The 20,768-nt window shown below is 51.8% G+C and overlaps 7 protein-coding genes across 7 annotated transcripts; 6 read left to right on the plus strand and 1 right to left on the minus strand.

The window, feature by feature from the left end:
- Nucleotides 1-34: 34 nt before the first annotated feature.
- On the plus strand, nucleotides 35-4,307 carry N7498_000836 (uncharacterized protein; the record flags this gene model as incomplete). Its single annotated transcript, XM_058447899.1, has 3 exons — nucleotides 35-553; nucleotides 609-2,615; nucleotides 2,850-4,307. 3 exons carry the CDS (start codon nucleotides 35-37, stop codon nucleotides 4,305-4,307), a joined length of 3,984 nt encoding a protein of 1,327 aa, XP_058313310.1.
- Nucleotides 4,308-9,891: 5,584 nt separating this feature from the next.
- Nucleotides 9,892-10,990, plus strand: N7498_000837 (uncharacterized protein; the record flags this gene model as incomplete). Its single annotated transcript, XM_058447900.1, has 2 exons — nucleotides 9,892-10,510; nucleotides 10,596-10,990. The coding sequence occupies 2 exons, from the start codon at nucleotides 9,892-9,894 to the stop codon at nucleotides 10,988-10,990; spliced, it is 1,014 nt and encodes a 337-aa protein (XP_058313311.1).
- Nucleotides 10,991-11,396: 406 nt separating this feature from the next.
- Nucleotides 11,397-12,815, plus strand: N7498_000838 (rRNA-processing protein LAS1; the record flags this gene model as incomplete). The annotated part of the gene is made up of 4 exons (XM_058447901.1): nucleotides 11,397-11,516; nucleotides 11,567-11,706; nucleotides 11,828-12,277; nucleotides 12,332-12,815. 4 exons carry the CDS (start codon nucleotides 11,397-11,399, stop codon nucleotides 12,813-12,815), a joined length of 1,194 nt encoding a protein of 397 aa, XP_058313312.1.
- A 309-nt stretch (nucleotides 12,816-13,124) lies between these two features.
- On the plus strand, nucleotides 13,125-14,361 carry N7498_000839 (hydroxyacylglutathione hydrolase; the record flags this gene model as incomplete). Its single annotated transcript, XM_058447902.1, has 9 exons — nucleotides 13,125-13,149; nucleotides 13,225-13,312; nucleotides 13,363-13,434; nucleotides 13,495-13,528; nucleotides 13,582-13,792; nucleotides 13,865-13,956; nucleotides 14,007-14,141; nucleotides 14,195-14,221; nucleotides 14,278-14,361. The coding sequence occupies 9 exons, from the start codon at nucleotides 13,125-13,127 to the stop codon at nucleotides 14,359-14,361; spliced, it is 768 nt and encodes a 255-aa protein (XP_058313313.1).
- Nucleotides 14,362-14,723: 362 nt separating this feature from the next.
- N7498_000840 (putative NAD+ kinase) lies at nucleotides 14,724-16,481 on the plus strand (the record flags this gene model as incomplete). Its single annotated transcript, XM_058447903.1, has 5 exons — nucleotides 14,724-14,768; nucleotides 14,823-14,867; nucleotides 14,929-15,934; nucleotides 15,987-16,263; nucleotides 16,325-16,481. The coding sequence occupies 5 exons, from the start codon at nucleotides 14,724-14,726 to the stop codon at nucleotides 16,479-16,481; spliced, it is 1,530 nt and encodes a 509-aa protein (XP_058313314.1).
- Nucleotides 16,482-17,785: 1,304 nt separating this feature from the next.
- Nucleotides 17,786-18,665, plus strand: N7498_000841 (trafficking protein particle complex subunit 5; the record flags this gene model as incomplete). Its single annotated transcript, XM_058447904.1, has 2 exons — nucleotides 17,786-18,063; nucleotides 18,121-18,665. The coding sequence occupies 2 exons, from the start codon at nucleotides 17,786-17,788 to the stop codon at nucleotides 18,605-18,607; spliced, it is 765 nt and encodes a 254-aa protein (XP_058313315.1). The 3' UTR covers nucleotides 18,608-18,665.
- A 409-nt stretch (nucleotides 18,666-19,074) lies between these two features.
- On the minus strand, nucleotides 19,075-20,478 carry N7498_000842 (microfibrillar-associated 1 family protein; the record flags this gene model as incomplete). The annotated part of the gene is made up of 1 exon (XM_058447905.1): nucleotides 19,075-20,478. The coding sequence occupies one exon, from the start codon at nucleotides 20,476-20,478 to the stop codon at nucleotides 19,075-19,077; it is 1,404 nt and encodes a 467-aa protein (XP_058313316.1).
- Nucleotides 20,479-20,768: the final 290 nt, after the last annotated feature.

A 20,768-nucleotide genomic window follows, 5' to 3' on the forward strand; every position in this document is an offset into this window, starting at 1 on the left:
ATCGATGGAATTCCTCCAATTTGTACCCATAAATATGTTCCAAAAAGAGTCCCAGAAGAAAGATAAGCAATTTCGGTTTCCATTTCGGAGGCATAAGAAAGAGGCCACAAGCACAATCCGCGTTCCGCGGAGTGGAGGAGACACCACCATCACTCCCCTCACCCCTCCGCCCCCACAGCCGAAAAAGCCCGCGATTGACATTCCACCGAATGAGCTTTGGGACCGAGCCTACGATGATCTCAAAGAGGCTGAATCTAGCTCCAAGTTGATCGAGGCCTATGAGGCAATTTTGTCACTGGAGCTTAGCTCCGAGGTCGTCGATGAGAATGGCAGCAGGAAGGATGGAAGCCAGAAGGGCCAAACAGAACGACAAGTTCAAATGAACACACTGCTTGATAATGGCCTAAAAAAGACTGCCAAGCTGAGCGAAGTTGAAAGTGGTCTGGGCGATGCCATCAACATTGTTCTCTCTTTGAAGGACGCATTAGACCTCGGCCTCAAAGCTGTTCCTGTAGCTGCCGCTGCTTGGAGTGGTATCTGCGTTGCGTTACAGGTCAGTTCAGATCCTGGCATGATTAGCACATAATGATTATCCTAACATACTACAGATTTTTTTGAATCCATCCAGTGAGATGGCCTCGAGTCGAGAAGGAATCGTCATTGTTGTTCGGAACATGAAGTGGTATTCTAGTCTCACGAGTGTCCTTTATCGACAATCGCCTGACGAGGAAGAGCATTTTGGAAAGCTGCGCGGGCAATTGGCTGAACAGATCCTCGATCTTTATAAGGTCCTGCTCGGGTATATTATCAAGACCGTCTGCGCACACTACCGAAACCTTGCTTTGCATATAGCGAGGGACCTGCTGAAGCTTGACGATTGGACTGGGGCTCTGGACGAGGTGAAAAAGGCCGTGGATTCCGTCAAGGATACATTGGGCCAATTCAACTCCACGCAGACAAATATTCATCTGAAAGACATGCGCGATCTTCAGGCTTCCGAAGCGGAGCATAAGCGTATACAGCAGCTTTTCGACATTGACATGGCTGCCGAAATTGAGGACCTTCAGCTCGAAGATAAACTACTTCCGGACACTTGCAAGTGGGTCCTCAACAGCGACGAATACCAGGAATTCAACGACTGGAATCGTGACAATATGAAGAAGCTCCTATGGGTGAGAGGCGATCCCGGGAAGGGAAAGACAATGCTGCTTATTTCTATCGTGAAGGAGTTGACTGCTCATCAAAAGACGTCCTTTGATGATATTGCGTTATCCTACTTCTTTTGTCGGGCAACCGACGAGAGGCAGGACACGGCAGCTGCAGTCTTGAAAGGACTTATCTGGATGCTCTTGCACCAGAACAGATCCCTCATACGCCACCTTGACCGATTCGACGATCAGGGCCCAAAAAGCTTCGGCGACAGACAGGCTTTTGACAAACTGAAGGATCTTTTTATTTCGATCATCGATGATCCCAAGTTGGGAAGAACATATCTCGTCATTGATGGCCTAGATGAATGTCGACGTCAGAAACCAGGACTCCGGGAGCTTTTACGTCTGATTTCCGAAACACTGAAGAAGACGAGTCAAATCAAGTGGTTGGTTTCCAGTCGGAACGAGACTGTTATTGATGCAGAGATGCGCAAGCAGTCTGCGGCCGTTCAAATAAGACTTGAGGATTCAAAGTACGCTGGATCAGTGGAGACGGCTATTGATATCTACATTGATCGTAAAGTGTCTGAGCTTATCGAGTTCTATCAAGAGGCACTTGATCCCGAAGAAGCGGAGAGACTTGAGGAAAAGTTTTACGGCGACGATGGATTGAAAAAATATTTGAAATCGCAGCTCCAAGACAAGGCGGATGGAACTTTTTTGTGGGTGGCCTTGGTGGTCAAAGATCTCAAAAGCTATCCGGCCAGTGCGGCACGCGAGCGAGTGAAGCATTTTCCTTCCGGCCTGGATAAAGTTTATGAAAGAATGTTGGCTCGCTTGGGAGATGTCCCTGATGCTGCCATGTATAGGCGAGTACTCCTGATGATGGCCACCGCATACGGCTCTCTCCACCTTTCGGACCTGGAAACATTTGCTGAATTGTCCGCAATGGACGGTCTGAAGCATACGGTGAGATCATGCGGTCTCCTCGCAGTGAAAGAAAGCAATGGCTTTGTACATTTTGTTCATACAACCGCCAAGGAGTACCTTGTCCAGGATCCAATCATTCAAGATATCCCGAGCTTCTACCCTGGAGGTTACATCGAAGGGCATCATATTATGATTTCGAAGTCGCTCGAACTTATGAACAGCCCTGGCAAGCTACGAAGGAACATCTGTGGTTTGCCACGTCCCGACTCACAACCCTCGGAGATCGAAACTTTGGACTCGAAGCCACTCGGCTCTCTTCGATACGCTTGTCTTTACTGGATCGAGCATACCTGCAGCATGGGATCCAGTCCCGAGAAAACAAGCCTGTTTGACGATGGTGCAATTCATCAATTCTGGAAGGAGCATTTTCTTCACTGGCTCGAGGCCCTCTCTCTTCTGGAAGAAATTTCGGCTGGTATATTTTCAACCTTGAAACTCATGGAACTACTCAAGGTCAGTAATTTGCCAGACACGGTATATGTATATTTTTTTCGCTGATCAGACCAGGATGAATTTCCCAATTTGCAACTTTTCCGCTTAGTTCAAGATTCCTATCGGTTTATCCTGTCTTACAGGTTTGTCATCGAGGAATATCCTTTGCAAATATATTCCTCTGCTCTCATGTTCGCTCCCACAGAGAGCTTGTTGCGGAATCTCTTTGAAAGGAATAACACAATAGACTGGATCAGTACCAAACCAGCCGTCCAGGCGACATGGGGCGCTTGCATGCAGACGCTGTACGGCCATAGGAACAGTGTGCACGCAGTCGCCTTCTCCAATGGTGGCCGATTGATTGCATCAGGCAGTTCGGATGGAACCGTGAAGATATGGCAATCCAACTCCGGTAGCTGTCAAGACACCTGGTGTCCTCTTGCATGGGTCGCAAGCGTCGCTTTCTCTCATGATGATCAGTATCTTGCGATAGGGATGGAGTTTGGACGGATTGAGATATGGCACATCGAAACGGGAGAATGTTTAAAGAGGCTCGAAGGCCATTCGAAGCTTGTCGAATCCCTCGCATTTTCACACGATAGCAGCCAGATTGTATCGGGATCTGTCGACAAGACGATAAAAGTCTGGGATTGCGACATCGGACGCTGCGTGAAAACGCTCCAAGGTCATACCGACTGTGTGACATCTGTCGCCTTCTTGTATGACAGCACACATATTGTATCCGCTTCATATGATTCGACTGTCAGGGTCTGGGACTTAGAGGATGGGAGCTACACCACGTTACTTGAAGGCGGCCCAGATTGGGTAATTTGGTCAATTGCTGTCATGCACGATAAGTCCAATGTTATATGCGGATCTTCTGATGGAACCATATTCATTTGCGGGCTTGACGGTGGCCAACCCCGGACCTTGAAAAGTCATCTTGGGGAGGTTGCCTCAGTCACCATATCAAAGGACGACAGGCGCATCATCTCAGGGTCAGAAGACCATACTGTCAAGGTTTGGGACTTTGACAACGGCAGTTGCATAGAGACCTTGGAGGGCCACGGTCAATCCATCTCCTCTGTTGCCATTTGGGATGATGGCCTCATCGCCTCGGCATCAATAGACGATACTATTCGAATCTGGAGGCCGAACGGGGATAACGGCCCCCTGGATACTTTCAAGCGAGATACAAATATTCGGACTTTCGCTTGCTCGAATGAGAAGGGAGCATCAGGCTTCGATGATGGCACTATCGAGATATGGGATTCCCGCAACGGAAAACACCTTCAGAATTTCGAAGGTCACGAAGATATGATCACGCTCATCGCTTTCTCTCGTCACGGCACATATTTCGCCACTGCAGCATGGGATGGGATGGTCAAGATCTGGGAGACCAGCAGTGGCAATTTACTCGCAAGTTCTGGGCCTCACGACGGGCTCAAGTCGTTTGATCCTCGCGATAAAATGATATTGGCTGACGCAAAATTCATGCCGTGGGACACGTCGGACTTTTCAGACCTTGACACCCCAGAACCTCTACATCACTACAGCCTGAGTGAGAACGGACAATGGATACAGTGGAAAGGGCAGAATGTGCTTTGGCTACCCAATGAACTCAGGCCGAAATTGAACACTCATTGTAATACCACACCCAGTGGTATTGCCATATGCTGCCAATCAAACCGGGTCATGATATTCAACTTTGAGGTTGACAGATTTCCACTATAATTGATGGGTGATCGCTGGAAATTGGCGAGCGACAGTCTGAGCAGCAGCAGATAGATATCAGATAGAGAAGGAGGCTTTCGGCGTGCTGAATGAAAACGGTTCCACCAACTGCAGGAACACTGCTAGCATATACGGAGAAAAGTCTCCCACGAGGAGAAACCTGGAATTGGGAGCATTTGAGAAGAGTTAATCAGAGCGTTTGCAACTAAGTACATAAAGGTGCTTTTGACTGATTATAGAAACGGGTTACGATATTGACTGCTGTCGTGGCCTGTCACCGGACATTTTATCGCGTTAATAACAAGCGCCTTGTATACTCCATAGAGCCGTGGTTGGGGTTGTAGAACCCGTGGAACCCCTCCAACCTTGACACATTTCGGGAAACATGACACGAAACCCCACCGAAATCTCTTCCACGCTACCTGTGGACTAAACGGCCTAGCCCCAAGGCAAGTAAAAACTCTACTAAACGGAACTCGAACGGGCTACCCACGGAGAGAAAGTTCAGAAGCCACAACCTTGGAGAAGCACATGACCCAACGATCGGCCGATAGAGCTGCAGGGAAAATCAACTAACCAACCGATGCGGCCGATCTCGCAGTACGGAGTAGACTACTGGACACTACGGACGCACTACGCCCCCGTGAGGCCAAAAAAGCGGTGCGTGCACGGAGTAAGCACCGCAAAAAAGAGACTTTCAAAGACACTCCACCAAAGATCTACAAAGTTCATTCTACAGGTGAAAAAAATTCGACCGGGCGCATCGTCATCGCGGCCCAAAGTATAGTCGGCAAGAGTGGCACGAGGGGGCTTGATCTCTGATGCTGGGAGCGGGGACGGAAAGGACGGAGTTCAGCGGTAGGGGGTTTATACCCATCTGGCGGGCAAAGGAGGCAAGTGATGGGCAGGGTGGAGTCGTGGGTGGGAGTCTCGGGAGCGTGTTTCCACCTGGAATTCGCTGCAGAGTTGATGATCGTTTGCGTATTCGGCTGTGATTGACTGGCGCGAGCGTGCCCCGAGGTGATCTTCATTGGTTCCAGCGGAACCAATGTATACATAGATTCTCGTTTGAGGCATATACACTACTTCCAACCTTGGTTGCCACAGGGCGTACGTGGTTGATGTGGGACATCCGCGCTGACTAGTCGGGGCGTCGTACCGGTGTAGGTGCAGGGGGTAAAGGATATATCCAAAGACCGCCGAACCTTGAACAGGCATTCACGTTTTCGATAGTGTTGACTGGGTATTCACTTGGATCCTGCCTATGAGCGTCGAGTGTTGGAAACATCACCCGCAGCTGACTCAAGCGCAAGTAACCCTGTAAGCAGGCCGGATGCGTTACCGGAGTCGTAGTATACATCAAAGTCAAAATTCCGAATTCTCCATCACACGCATGACAATTGCCGATTATCAGATGCCTTGCGGGAAGGTGTGCCATCTCACTGCATTACCGCAGATACCCTTGCTCCAAGCTGCACTGATCGTCCTTTTGGGGAAGTAGCTGGGTGGAGGCTGTGGGAAGGTATGTCTGAGTGTCACAGTGTGCTCCGATGCCCTACAGGATCGGCCCCTGCAGGAGGGAACCGGGAATGTTCAGCAGGTGACGGTGTATGGGCCAGAACTCCAAAATAGCGGTTAAGCAACGGGAGAAACATGGGGGTCCGAAGCGCTGTTGCAGCTAGATTGAGCAACTGTGAGAGGCCCGCGCCTCAACATGCAGCTACCGGGGGGGGGGTACTCCATGCTTTCTAATTGGCGGTGGTCCCCTGTTCCTTGTTCCCAAGCCCCTCGTTCTCCTCGTTCTCCTCCTGACCGCTTCCCCTCTCTTCTGACGTGCTCTTACTTGCCTCTGCCTAGAGGCTACATGGTTGCTCCGCCACCAGGCGTCGTGTGTATGACTCTTTCCCCAAAATTGCTCGCCTCCCTCGACCCACTTGCACCTGGGCCTTAAGTGGCGTCGCACCTCTGGTCAGGACCCAACAGGACTTTGGTAACTCAGTACTCGACTCCTGAAGACGGCCGCTTGCAGGAAGCCCGGACTGTGCCCGACGCAGAGCACGGGCGAAATCGAGAGTTTTGGAACTCTATAGAGCTATGACGACGCTGAGGCTGCCTCACCCTCATTGGCACCTGCAAGCCTCTTGTAGTGTACGTGTCTATTAGAGTACGCCGTGTCACACCGTTATAGAGGGTCTGCACTGGGAATGAATGGTTCGATTGTGAAAAATCCAGAAAATCATTGCCCCGGTGCAGCCGGGGAACGGCAGGCTCGATGGTTTCAGTCTACTTTTCTCCGGCATTTACTTTGTACTTTGTGTTCAGAGACAAGTTTCCACCAAGGGGGGGGGGGGGCGGCACCCTCCTACGGTACACCGTTAAGGGGGGGGGCGCAAAGACACTCGGAGGATAACTGAATCCTTGTTGGGATTACCTCAGATCGTCCGAGTCAAGACCTAACGGGAAGAAGGGGGGGGGCCATTCCAAGCGACTAGGGGGAATCCGACCGAGGCAAAGAATAGTATGCCCCTCCCACCATCTTGTAACCTCCACCTTTATATCATGGCGCGCACGGCTATAGATTATCATGGACTATCATGAGGGGGGCCAAGTCCAGGATCCGAGACCGATGCTACTCCGTAACTACACCGTAAGAAGTGATGACATGCCGCTAAGGCAAGCCAAATTGGATGGGCCCGCAGTTGCTCCCGCTGCATTCAATGGGGCTGGGAGCCAAGAAGGGATCCGGGCAATCAGGAAGGCCGAGTGAAACGTCTGGAAGTCCAGGGAAGGCTGGATCAGCTCCGCCCGGCGCCCTTTTGGGAAATGGGGTTCAGGAACTTCGCGTCCGGTGGGGTGGGCGCACCGCAAAAAGAGGCTCGCAACAAAAGGGGGCTGATCCGTCCATCTGGGAACGGGTCTCGGAGAGCGACCGTCACTGGTTTCCTTTCTCGTACACTGTAGTCGAGGATCTTAGTTCTAACACCGTGGTAGTTGGGCGCTCTTAGCTCTGGCTTCTTAGCTCACCGTTTGTACTACCATGCAACGGTGAGGCTAAGAAAGATTCGTCCGGGGAGAGAACAGCCGACAACCCTATGGAGTACACATGGTGACATCGGAGCCGGTGAGCTCACATACTCCAGAGATCGGCAAATTTTCACTGTGTCACCGTCAAGATCCACATTGATGGCAGGGGAAACTGGAAGTACTATGTGCTCCGTGGCCCCCTGAGCTTCTGGAAATGGGTGATTAATATGGTTTCCAATTTTTCACTTTGCAAAGTGGCCCCTGCTGTGCAGGAAGTGGGGCCCTGCAAATGGGTTCCGAGTAACAGACCGGAAGGTCTTGGATCGGTGTAATGATGTAGACATTGGTCCGGGTCCCCTGAGCTGTTCCAGGCATCCCAATTCCGTACGATGTGCTCTGCGAGGAGACAAAGTATCCCGGCGTAGGTGTCTGATATTTACTATTGGCTATGACTTGTGCATTATGAAAAAAAAACAGAGTCAAGCCTGTTCTTCCGGCGGGCCCGACCCCAAGGACACCCCCCGGTCGAGACAGGGCTGGGTTTTTGGCAGAGCGCTAAGCACGATCAGATCCGCCCGGCCACGTTGTGAATGGTGGCTCTACCGCCCGTTTCCTGATCGGGCGCCACTTTTATTGGTATTTTATTTTTTCCATCTGCCCACAGACCACGCGGGCCATATCTATTGAACTCCCGTCTTTAGCTCCACGTTAGTGGCCAACCCACTGGGAATTGGTGACTTTCATCTCCTTGGTTCCCGAATAGGAGACGTCCAGGTAGATGCTCCGTACTCCGTAATTTCTACGCTGTCGGGTGACGGCGCAGGGGACTGGTCACATTTAAATCCGTGTTTGCCGGGTGAACTCTAAAGTCAGAGACAAAGATTATCCAGATACAGAGGACGGTAAGCAGATTAATATGAAGCTCCACGTTGGCTTGCCGAGCTTCCCGCCCAGGTCATTTTAAACACGAACCCTCGGTGACGGTACACGGCCTACCGGTCTTTGACGATGAAACAGATCCACCGCCTCCTCGGGTAACGCAGCCCACGTAGCTCAGGTGATACTAGAGAATGACCGGAGTGGCTGCTGTGTTGATCTCGATCAGATCAGAAATGCGCCATGCAAAGTGCGCAATGCAGGCTGCCTACGGAACATAGTTCCAGTCGGTTCATCCGGGGGCTCTTGATTGGCCCAATCAAGAGCCGAGATGGGAGGGGGGCTCATCGGAAGAAAAACTAGCGACAAATAATAAAGATCGGTGGCGATGATGCATCTTCTGCATCATGTACTCCGGATGGAGGAGGGCGCATGCAACGGAGAATAGAAACGTCACCGGGTATGCACGGTCTCTAATCAAAATTGTCTAGACCGCTTGGGAAGGCCGCGACAATGGCAGTCTTGGAGCTCCACCCGTTACTTTGTTGCCAGGTGCCTAATCCGAGAAGAGAACCGAGAGACGACGTGGGAGGAAAAGTGTGGAAAGTCGATCTCGAGCCCCATCACATTCCCTTGCGTAACCGTAAACCGGGTCCCGTCAAACTAAAACAAGGGCCTCCGAACAAAGAAATCGATAAAAATACAAAAATGCCTGCATTCTTATTGCACGGCTGATCGTCGCCATGAAACCGAAGAATCAAAAAAACCAGCCAGGGCGGGCATATCACCCAAGCAGGAAGTGAGGGCCGGTGATCAAAATTGAATCGCATTCCGCGGACGATTAAAGGGCCAAGGTTCCTGACTCTTGGGACTCTTGGGGCCCGTTAGTCAGTCGGTTATAGAAGGGGGCGCACAAGGAACAACCCTAGCTGGGCCAATGACCAGGCCACTTGTATCCGAAACCATGTCATGTACTCCGTACTTGTACGCATGGAAATTAAAAAAAGAAAAAAGAAAAAAAGAAAAGGGAAAAAACGGAAGTGTAGCCCCAGACCGGGCCCGTGTGAGGATCCACGTCCATTCGGTCGGACCCAACGGTGGAGCACCGTCTTTCCCCATGTTCGCCTCCAAAAGCATGTTCCATGTCTCCATCCGACGCGCTACGACGTATAGGTCTGATCATCGTGGCCTGTACTCCGGAAGATTCCCCTGTACCCTTCTGGGTCCTGGCCGAAACGGTGGGACCGACCGGTGATTCACCATTCTTTTATTTGGTTCTCTTTACTAGTGTCAACGTCGTGTCATCCTTAGCATGCGCGGTGGGATCGTGGAGCTGGGGCGGGTGGTAGATCGCCAGGCTCCCTGGATTCCCTTATAACGTTGGCGCCCTGCCCGGTGACCCTGGATATCAAACATCTCGTCACCCTGCTGCTGTTCCTTTGCGGGAACATCGGCCTTTCTCTTCGAAACTATATCTACTCCGTCACTCCTTCCCCCACTTTTCTGTCGGTCTTCCTCCCCTTGACATCATCTGCATCTCGCTGACCTAGCAAAGTCCACTCAACTTGACCTTATTCGTAAGGTGCTCTACTCCATTTTGATGGCCGATTACTGCTATCAACAACCCGCCTCTTCAGCTGGCGCTCAATGGTTACCGGAAGATGTTTATAGCCAACCCACCAACATGAATATGCAAGATTGGGCCCGTGCTTTCCCTCGGCCCCGACACACTCGTGTCATGAAGCCCCGTAGTGCCGGAAACAGCCCCTCGTCGTCGATGGCCAGGAGAAGGACAACCGTCGCCCAAAGTGCCATGAATGGCTCATCGAATCAGTACTGGTCTTCTTGGGAGGCTGCTATGCTCGCCTCCGCCGCCCGGAACTCACGACCGATCAGCTGGCATCCATCCTCGGTCAGGGCTCGAGGTCTTTCAAATCCGACATGTGGCCCTAACTATGCCTCGGAGAACTATGCTCCCATGGGCGCCTTCCCCGATCAATCAATGGATGGCTATCCGGTTTACACCAACGACAACATGATGTCTTATCCCGTCTCAGCTGGCCCGACTTGTTCGCCTGGCTATCTTTCCTTGTATCCCGAGATGCACAATCCCATGCCTCTCTCGCAGCAGACAGCAGCACTATCAATGCCCGGCTCGCAGGTCGAGCCCATGGCATGGGATGTCGCCGCAACCAACATGGATATGTCCAACATGACCCAGACTACATCTGATGGCTGGTCGCTGGATATGCTATCCATGGCAAACATTCCTCCTGCGGAGACAACTTGTCCTAGCTACGCCAGTGTGCCTTCACCGGGCGAGCTGAGCGGCCCTTCAACTCCCGACTTTCTCCCCATCCAGCAATTTGACTATCCGGGCCCCCCAAGAGCAGAAGAAAGATAAGGCTGAAGAGGAGCTTGTCGGAATGGGACTGTACAGCCAACCTGATGGCTCGCGGATTCAAGCCCGGCAAGGATCCCTTGGAAAGGGCCTCAAGCTCGAGGAGACATTTTCGCCATCCGACGATGAAAAGGACAATGGTTCCGCCGATGGAGCCGATGTCAACGAACAATTTCAATTGAGCGCCCCCCAAGAAATGGCGCCCGTTTCGCATGCCTCCAATTTCTCCGCTCCCAAGCAGCCATCCAAGCACGCTATGAACCTTCTTCACAGGTCTTTCTTTTTTGACCACGACGACCTCGACCAGCAAGCGATGACTGCAGCGCAGCCCTTCGCCAGCCTCAACCAGCCATGCATGAACTACGGATATGGTTGGATCTAATCCACTCACTTGATTTCTTTTCTTTTTTTCCTCCCGAATTTACAGCTGCATAGCATGGAGTTTTGATTTTTGAATTGGAGTTGGAAACACGAACGGATACCCTGGGATCAGATCGCTTCTGAGGCATGACTCAAAGCAGCCTGAAATTATTAGCATAGCATTAGATACACACAATCAACAATCAGATCAGCTAGATTTGAATCTCGCTTCCAGATTTGTAGACTTCTATTTCTAAATTTACCGTGGTAAACAAAGCTCCGACCTGATTGGCTGCGGGATTACTTTCACGGAAAAACCAGCCCAATGGATCAACAATCACCCGAAAATCTTCCTCCGGTCAGATACTGATTTAACGCGGCGCTTGCGGCCCAAATAACCAGCATTATATTCCTAGACTCTCGTGGAAATGTCCAAGCTCATTTTCACGCCTTGGAAGAGCAAGTCGCAGTTGCTCGATGTGCGGAGCGAGTTTTATCCGCTGCCTTCGTATGATGGCCCGGACATGCGCTCCCATGCCTGCGCTACGGTATTATAACCTTTCAGTATTGGCTTCAATGATTCTAATAAATAGAACAGGTAGAAGCGTGGAAGTTGCGCGGAAATCTCCCGCACCATGTCGAGGCGACTGCGTTGTTGACGAACGCGATTCTGCACGACGATGCGCAGAGAAACTCCATCTTTTCTATCCGGGCCACTTACTCGGCTGCTTTTTGCCGGTATGATTCTCTTTCTCCAGTCTTCTGCATTGCTTCTGGATTTTATTGTTTCTGGGGCGAAGGACACATCGCCCCGGATATCTCGCAAGCTATCTGACTTTCAACTGACCGAGTACCACAGCTTTGTAACGGGTCTTGTCGACTCGAAAATCCATGGCCAGCGCAAGACCATGTTCCAGCGTGCAGTCGACCTGGGGTTACCTGCGTCCTTTGTCGAATTGCGCCACGAGGCCACTCACCGCGAGCCACCCTCGCTGGTTGTGTTGCGCAAGGCCTCGCAGCGGTCCCTGGAATGGCTCTGGGATAACTACTGGGTCGGAGTTGATGACCTGGGTGATGTCCCTGCTATTGAGCATGATGACAGCGAGTCGGTGAAGAAAGCCTTCCGCGACGTTTTGCAACAATTCTCAACCGGGTATGGCTCCGTGCCACCTTCGAAGAAGCGGAAGAGAGATCATGAGGTCTCTGTTGCGGCTCAGCTTATTTCCCTCTGTGATGCGTCGAGTCAAGGCGTTCGGTCCTTGCCTGCTGTTCTACTAGAGGGGTCTGCGTTGATTGATCCTGCGCGAAAGTAAGTTCAATTCGAACAAACTCGCAAATCCAAAATACTAATATTCCTTCGCAGACTTGGGGAGTCTCTGGATGAGACATTCGATACCTGGGATGTCGTCTTGCAGAAGGTTGCAGAGAGCCATCTTTCCGTCGTGGTCTACCTGGCCGAGGAGCTGGTACACAACTTGGTCTTCAATGTCGCCAGCGATTTCCCAGAGAGCGCACAGGCTGAAGCACTATTTCTCTGGCTTCTCCATCTATTGACATCACCAGAGTGGGAGATGCTGCGGCCATTCTGTCCTCGCAACTACATCCTCACTGCCTGCAGTGAAAACCCCAACCACTGGGCCAAGATGCTAGGTGCTAGATTACGGGAAGAGGAGCCATCGAAGAACACGCCCCCTAGAGCACAGCCTGTTGCTCAGAAACGGTCGAAGAAGGGAACATCTCAGAATGGCACTGCCAACCTGTCTGATGCCGATCGGAAACTACGGGAACGTGGATGGGGGCCCGTTGAGACCTGGGACAGTCGCCCCTTGGGCATTGCTTCTATCTAAACATCTGTAATATACCATTGTAGACACCGTGCTGCCGGCAGCACATTAAAGAAAAATTGCATTTCAATGAAACAATCTGTAAGCTATTTAGAGTGCATCCAATGAGACACGACATTACTAAGGGGACCGGGAAAACCAATGTTCCGCATGACGTTTGATATGTAATCCGGCGCGAGCTGCCGCTGCTGGTTAGTTAGTTATACACAGCTGTCTCCCCGCATTGGGTCTTCACTCTGTCCTGTGATGATTTTTACCAGAACAATTCGGTCCCTTGGTTCTCGTCAGCTTCGCGCCCAAAACATCCGAGCCATGCATGTTCAATCAATTCCCATGTGTAAGTGGACCTGCCGGGGCTGCATATGCAGATAACAATAGAGGATGTGACCGGCTTACCTTGTTTGGTGGCTAGGGACGGGGAAGGGCAATAACTATGCCTACCTCGTTACGGATGAGCCGACTAAGAAGTCGGTGATTATTGACCCTGCCAACCCCCCGGAGTAAGTGCTTTGCGTTGGATCATTCGTTATCAGGTGCTAAGCGTGACCAGAGTCGCTCCCGAGTTGAAGTCTCAGATTAATGCTGGAAAGATTGACCTGACAGCAATTGTCAACACTCACCAGTAAGTGCTCGGATGTGCCCAGTTAGGGCGAGAATGTACGGCGCTGATATTCCGGGCCAGCCACTGGGATCATGCCGGAGGCAACGAGGAAATGGTAAGCGTCTTCTCGTAGCGTGGAAGAATGCACCCCGTACTGACTCCTCGTAGTTGAAGCAATTCGGTAAGCTTCCGGTCATCGGAGGCAAGGAAAGCCAGTGCGTTACCAAGACCCCGGCACACGGTGAGGAATTCATGATCGGAGACCGTATTTCCGTCAAGGCTTTGCATACCCCATGCCACACTCAAGACAGCATCTGCTACTTTATGCAAGATGGAGATCAGCGCATGGTCTTCACTGGTGATACCCTGTTCATTGGCGGTATGTTTGAGAGCTAAACTTGCAGTCCTTCTTGCCCCGACAGTTTGCGAACTGATCTAATCAACCCAGTAGGCTGTGGCCGTTTCTTCGAGGGCGATGCCGCAGAGATGCACAAGGCGTTGAATGAGACGCTGGCATCCTTGCCAGATGACACCAAGGTTTACGTACGTTGCGTCTTACTTTATCTGCCAGGATTTAACTAACACTCTTAAAGCCCGGCCACGAATACACCAAGGCAAATGTCAAGTTCTGCATTCATGTATCCCAGACGGAGCCGATCAAGAAGCTTCAGGCTTTCGCCGAGGCCAATAAGCAGACGCAAGGCAAATTCACCATCGGTGATGAGAAGGTATGTCCAACATGATGATTATCAGGCGGGCAGAGACTAAAACAAAACTCTAGCTCCACAATGTCTTCATGCGCGTTCATGTAGGTATCAGCCGGTCATGTTTCCCTATCCCCAAATGCTGATCCAATAAATACAGGACCCCGAGATCCAGAAGTTCACCGGCAAGACCGAACCGGTAGATGTGATGGCTGCTCTGAGAGAGATGAAGAATTCGATGTAGTTTTTAGCAAAATACAGACACAAGTCCAGGGATCCTCTCCCTTGCGGGGGATCTTCGTTGAACACTAAAATTCCAATTACACCCAAAGTTAAAAGGTGGAGCCAGCCAAGACAAAGATCTCTTGGGATCCCTGAAACAGAGGATCAGTCGGGTATGCAATTCGAAGAAAGTACATATTTACAGTACGGAGAATGAAAGATAAGGAATCGAGAGCGCCAGCAATGAGCGGACCGACGTCATACCCACTTCTCCCACCAGCACGCCATTTGCAATCCACCACACTACGGCCAGGTCGGAATTACAACACAACACCGGTCATGACCGTTTGATTGAGGAACAAAGAAGTCCAGATTCTGTGCGCGATGGACGAAGGCCACCGGAAGACATCCTCGGTTGCCGTGGACGACGTATGTGTATCGACAACGCGGGGTTATCGTGCCGAGACTGATCATATTTAATAGAGCCACGGAGGTGCCAGCGATAACGAGACGCAAAACCAGCTAGAGGTAGGACCTTCCAATACATCTGGTGGTTTATGAGCCCCAACTAAAGATAGCTACCATCCAGGTCGTGTTCTATCCGGACGCGAACCATCGCCGCAAGTCCTCGCTCGTTACAATGGAGAAACCCCGAGTCCGACCTCATTTGGAACCTCATGACAAGACCACGGCCTGTTACGTCCATTCTCTGATTGCTGGTGAATGGGTAACACCCTTGACCAAGCTTAACGACCCGAATGACGTGATCCGCCCCCTCAGCGAGGAAGATGTACCTACCGTCGACGCAAAGACCCTGGACGAGGACAATGTGGTGTCGGTGGTCGACGGCGACAACAAGATCTTGAAACCCGTGCCATCAATCATCCAGTCGCGACACTTGACCAAGCGGCAGCTGTCGGACATGGCTTGGAACGTGCGCAAGTTGTCCAAGAAACTGGGCAGTGTCAAGCTCAAGCTCACTGTTAAGAATGTCTTTGTCGTGAGCAAGGCATACGACGAATCTCTCGTGAGCTTGACACGCAAGGTCACGAGATGGCTGATTTCTAAGGATCGTGATACGCCATACGTTGTCTACGTGGAGCGGCGCATGGAAACACATCCGGACTTTGGAGCATTGCAGCTGCTGCAGGAGGAGCCATCTGCCCAGGGCCGACTGAAGTTCTGGGATGCGAAACTTGCGCAAGAGCAGCCGCACCTGTTCGATTTTGTCGTCACTCTCGGCGGCGACGGAACAGTTCTCTACACCAGCTGGCTATTCCAGCGTATCGTGCCGCCCGTCCTTTCCTTTGCTCTAGGCTCCTTAGGATTCCTGACAAACTTCGATTTCTCAGACCATCAAAAGATCCTGGAAAATGCATTCCGAGAGGGCGTTACCGTCAGCTTACGATTACGATTTGAATGCACCATCATGAGAAGCAAAGCGCGGTTGAAAGACCCGCATGCACGGTCACTTACCAGACGGGACCTGGTGGAAGAACTGATTGGAGAAGAAGGGGAAGACACATTGACGCATACCCCGGATCGAGTGTACGAGATCCTGAATGATGTAGTTCTCGACCGTGGACCAAACCCCAGTACGTGCCTGCCATTGATTTCCTGCATATACATATCTAACTTCCCCGCCAGCCATGTCTCAAATCGAGCTGTTTGGCGACGATGAGCATTTCACCACCCTGCTTGCCGACGGCATCTGCATTGCGACCCCGACGGGCTCGACGGCGTACAACCTCGCCGCTGGCGGATCCCTGTCGCACCCCGAGAACCCTGTTATCCTTGTAACCGCTATTTGCGCGCACACTCTGTCATTCCGCCCGATTATTCTTCCCGACACCATCGTGCTACGTATGGGAGTACCCTACGATGCGCGAACGAGTTCATGGGCTAGTTTTGATGGCCGCGAGAGGTAATTATTCCCCTGAAACGCAGATATCGATCATTTCGACAAGAACTAACTTCGATTGCAGAGTTGAACTGCACCCCGGTGATTACGTGACCGTGTCGGCGTCGCGATACCCCTTCGCCAATGTTCTGCCTCAGGGGCGACGCAGCGAGGACTGGGTGCACAGCATCTCCAAGACCTTGAACTGGAATTCGCGCACAAAGCAAAAAGCGTTCAAGTAGATGGACAGACTTATTGGAGCGCACTGCGACACAGTTTAACGTATGAAAATTTTTCTGATTCTTTTCGGTTGGATGCAACGGCCACTGGATGGCCGAGGTCGAGAGTACATACAAGGCTCATACGCAAATAGCAAGCTACTATTATTATTTGAACGTCTCAGTCTTTCACAGCAATCAAGTCTCGAGATTGAGTTTGATTGACGACAGAATCGTGCCGTAGCAGAGGCTAAGCTGATAGTTCTAGGCCATCTCTACGTTGGCTACACTAGCTCAATGCTTCTGAATAAATTCCAATTGTTTACAATCCAGTCCAGAGCTCATGCTAGTCTACTCAAATTTTCCAAGTGGATAATCGCTAGAAGCTTCGTATGGGTCTGGGTCTGTTTCCCGGGCAGCTCTGGCCGCCTATAAAAACCCGCCCGCCCCGAAATTTTTTTCTCTTCCACTTCTCATTCTCTTCACCCACCCGGGCTTCGAGAAGTTTGATGCTGCTCTCTCGCAACCCAGTGGGATGAAGTGCACAATCTTCATCTCTACTTCGTTTTCTTATTTTCACTAACTTGGTAAGTCCCAGACTTTTTTTTTTTCTTCCTGCACCAGCGAAAGGCCGTGGCCCTTTTATGATGAAAATTTTTCCTACATTCGCAGTTTCCACGCTAGTCATCGCTTGAACCCAATCAAGATGGCACTGTGCGCAATATCTTCCTTGGATGTCTGATTATTTCGCTGGTCTTATTTTTTTATGACTTTGATTGCCAATTGGTGAAGAACCTTGCTAACGTCGCATGGTTTCAGAACAGGACTTGGGACTCTTTCATTGTCTTCGATACTCTCGACGCTCTCGACTGCCTCTGTCCACATCGTATGGTGTGCTCTCCTCGCCTCACTTACCTCTGCGGATTTGTCGTCGGCCCGTGGGAAACTTGCCTGTCGGGCCTACGGTGTCTCTCGAGGAGACTGGTGCGTCGGGGTGGGCAGCAGTATACATCTATTTAGATCATATAATGAAGATGAGTATATCTGCAATATCTTCACCCTCTATTATAATCTGTAAAACATCCGAGTAGAAATTTCCATTTCTCTTAGACTGCACTTGCGGGCGATGTGCTCCACCGTAGATCGCATCCACAGCTCACCTTTGAACATCTCCAACTCCTCATCACCACCACAGCTTAGAAAGTTCGCCAACTACAGGACCATGATTTTCTGAAGTCGACTATCGCTTTGCCCGGACCCCTCGACTCTCCTTCCCTCTCCTGGTTCAATCCCGGCAAACATCCACCACCCCCCTCCACCCAAACATCATGGCCGCGCCGCCCAGGCACTCCTCAATGATGTCTACCAGCAACGCAGGCACGCTTCAATCGAGCACCACTGATAGACAACAGGCCCCGCAACAGCTGCCGACGCCTCAGCCAACACAGGGTCTCCGAGTGCCCTCCAATCGCAAGACCATCTACGACCGACATCTGAACCGGAGCCGCAATGCAGAGTCCAGCCGAGCGAGCTTCGCCTACCTATTTGGAGAGATGGTCACATATGCCCAGCGGCGCGTAACAGGGATACAAGACCTGGAAAAACGGTACGACATCCTCAACTGCCAATCCAAGTCCAAGCATACTAACAGACCACAATCCAGATTAAACGAACAAGGGTATCCCCTAGGCCTACGCCTCCTCGACCTCCTCTTCTACCGCTCCACGTCCACCTCCTCCTCAGCCCTTTCCAGCTCTTCGACCTCGTCATCCCCGCCAAACCGGCCCCTGCGCATCATCACCCTCCTCCACCTTATCCATGGCCCGCTCTGGCGCCTCCTCTTCCAGCGCTCCGCCGATGCCCTTGAGCACTCCGTGTCGCCGGATACCCCCAATGAATACATGATCACCGACAATGACCCCCTCGTCAACACATATATCAGCGTGCCGCGCGAGATGAACATGCTCAACTGCGCCGCCTTCGTGGCGGGTATTATCGAGGGCGTGTGCGACGGGTGCGGCTTCGAGGCCAAGGTCTCGGCTCATAACCAGCCCACGGAGATGTGGCCCAGCCGCACTGTATTCCTTGTTCGGTTTGGAGATAGCGTGATGGAACGTGAGAAGGTGCTCGAGCGGAACGGCGTCAAATAAAGTAAGATCCAATTGCGATCATTCACCCCGCGGTTGAGTCTAGACTTGCTAGTCAAGCAAATCTCACGGCTCGCGCTGAGAAGCGTGCCCGTTACTCAAGGGCTCCTGGGAGCTTGCGGCTTGTGCGCCGACATATTCCATCCCGGCTGGGTTGTTTTACGAAGTCATGCATGAGGGCAATTCGAGCCCAGGATATCAAATCCAATCCTAGTCCTATGTCCCAGTCCTATGAATTTCTATGTACAAATTCCCCTTTGGGATACGCAGATATCACTTTCACGTCAACAATTACACGCCCTCCAGGTGAGGGGGATGCTATATTCCATACAGGTCTAGATGAGGGAGTATCGGTTGCTCGAAATGCCAGTGTATCACATAGAATTGAATACACCCATGCAAATTTTTCCAACTCCGCGCCAACGCCAAGAAGAAGTAAAATGAAAGCAGTGCTTCGGTCATAAGGCTGTTCATGAACTGTCCACCCGTCGGCGCTTGTCCCGGTCTTCGTAGGGTGAAGGGCTGCGTTTCCGACGCTCTCTTGATCGACTCCGCTCGTCGTGCCAATCTCGTCGTGGAGAGCGAGACCTCGATCTCCGTCTTGGTTGAACAGCACTGGCATTGGCTCCCGTAGGACCCTGAGGCTTATCATCCCTCCTGTCAGGCATGAACCGCTCATCTGTAATGCCCACCGGCAGAGCATTATCACGCCGCCGATTCTCATATCCTTCACCGAAGCGACCCGTATCCTCCGTCTTAAGATCCCGATAGCGAGTGCGACCCTTCTTGCCGAGCTTGGTCATATCACGGACCTGCATGTACTGAGGCAGCGTCTCGCGCGAACTCTCATCCACAAACTGCCGGCCCATCAAATTGCGCTGATCCAGTCCCTCGCGCTCCAAGTCGTCGCGGAAGAAAGCTCCCTTGTGGAAGTAGCGCTGCATGAACCCGGTCTGACCGCGCGTGGCCTCGCGTTCCTCCTTCTGTTTCGCAATGAACTCGCGATCTTCGCGGTCTCGCTCCTCCGCAGTCAAGTTGCGGCGGCGCTCGATCTCTTCGCGCTCCTTCTCGGCTTCTTCGATGGCTTCGCGCTCGCGCTTAACCCGCTTTAGCTCGCGCAGCTTCCAGGCTGCGTACTCGGCGTCCGGGTCTATGCCATCGCGGTCGTCGATTTCGGCTTCCTCATTTGCTTCCACCAGTTCGTCGTCGTCCCAGGCTCGGTTCCCGGCTGAGCGTGCAATTGCCTCTTTCTCGAGCTGGTCCCGTACTAGCTGGTCTGCTTTCTCTTGTCTTTGCGCGCGGCGCGCTTCGTCCTCCGCTGCCGAGTCGGTAATACCAGCTGCGTCTTTGGTCTGGCCTTCGCCTTGCGCACCATTGCCTCTCTTATCTTTCTTAATAAAGGTAGGCCGTATCAACATCCTCCGAGGCGCCTCGTCCTCAGAGCTGCTCTCCTCTTCTGAACTCTCTTCCTCGCTTTCTTCTTCGCTTTCTTCCGGCGCTGCTACCGGAGCAGACTTTTGTGCGGTAGGTTCTAATTCATCCGGCCGAGGCTGCGCAGATGTCGCTTTAAGTGCTGGCGCTGGTTCATCTTCGTCGTCTTCGGTTTCAAATCCTTCCTCGTCCTCATCCGACTCTTCCTGAATTTTGCGAGCTGCAGCCGCGGGGAATGAGCTCGCCTTGGGCGCCTGTCTTCGGCGCTGCGCCTCAGCTTGTCGGCGCCGTTCTTGTTCTTTTTGTGCTTCGATGTCCTCTTCCTCTTCCTCTTCTGATGATGAAGGCTCTTCTGCGACTGGCTTTCCAGGTCGGTAGCGACCCACGGGCTTGAGCGGGTTCGCGGTCATTCCCCGGTGGTGGGAGGGGAGTGGAGGAGGCATTTTCGTAGTATTCACTGATTCTTGTTGGAATTGGTTGGAGGTGTGTCGTCGGGCTTATTAGAGTGATCGCTCAAGTATAATGCGCCGTGCCCATCAATCTGGTTTCTGGGGGTCACTGGCTTGGAGCTTGAGGCGTTGACGTAGCAAGCAGAGCTCCGGGTTGAAATTGATAGTGTCACGTGATAATATACTGGAGCGCGTTGTATAAGAAGTAGCACCTTTCGTTTTTGGGCTAGGCGTAGGTGAGACCGTTAGTAATGAATCGATTTAATTCTCAATCAAATGCGAGT

This window comes from Penicillium cinerascens, assembly GCF_028974065.1.
Source record: "Penicillium cinerascens strain IBT 15544 chromosome Unknown contig_16_segment0_segment0, whole genome shotgun sequence".
Taxonomy (NCBI): Eukaryota; Fungi; Ascomycota; class Eurotiomycetes; order Eurotiales; family Aspergillaceae; genus Penicillium; species Penicillium cinerascens.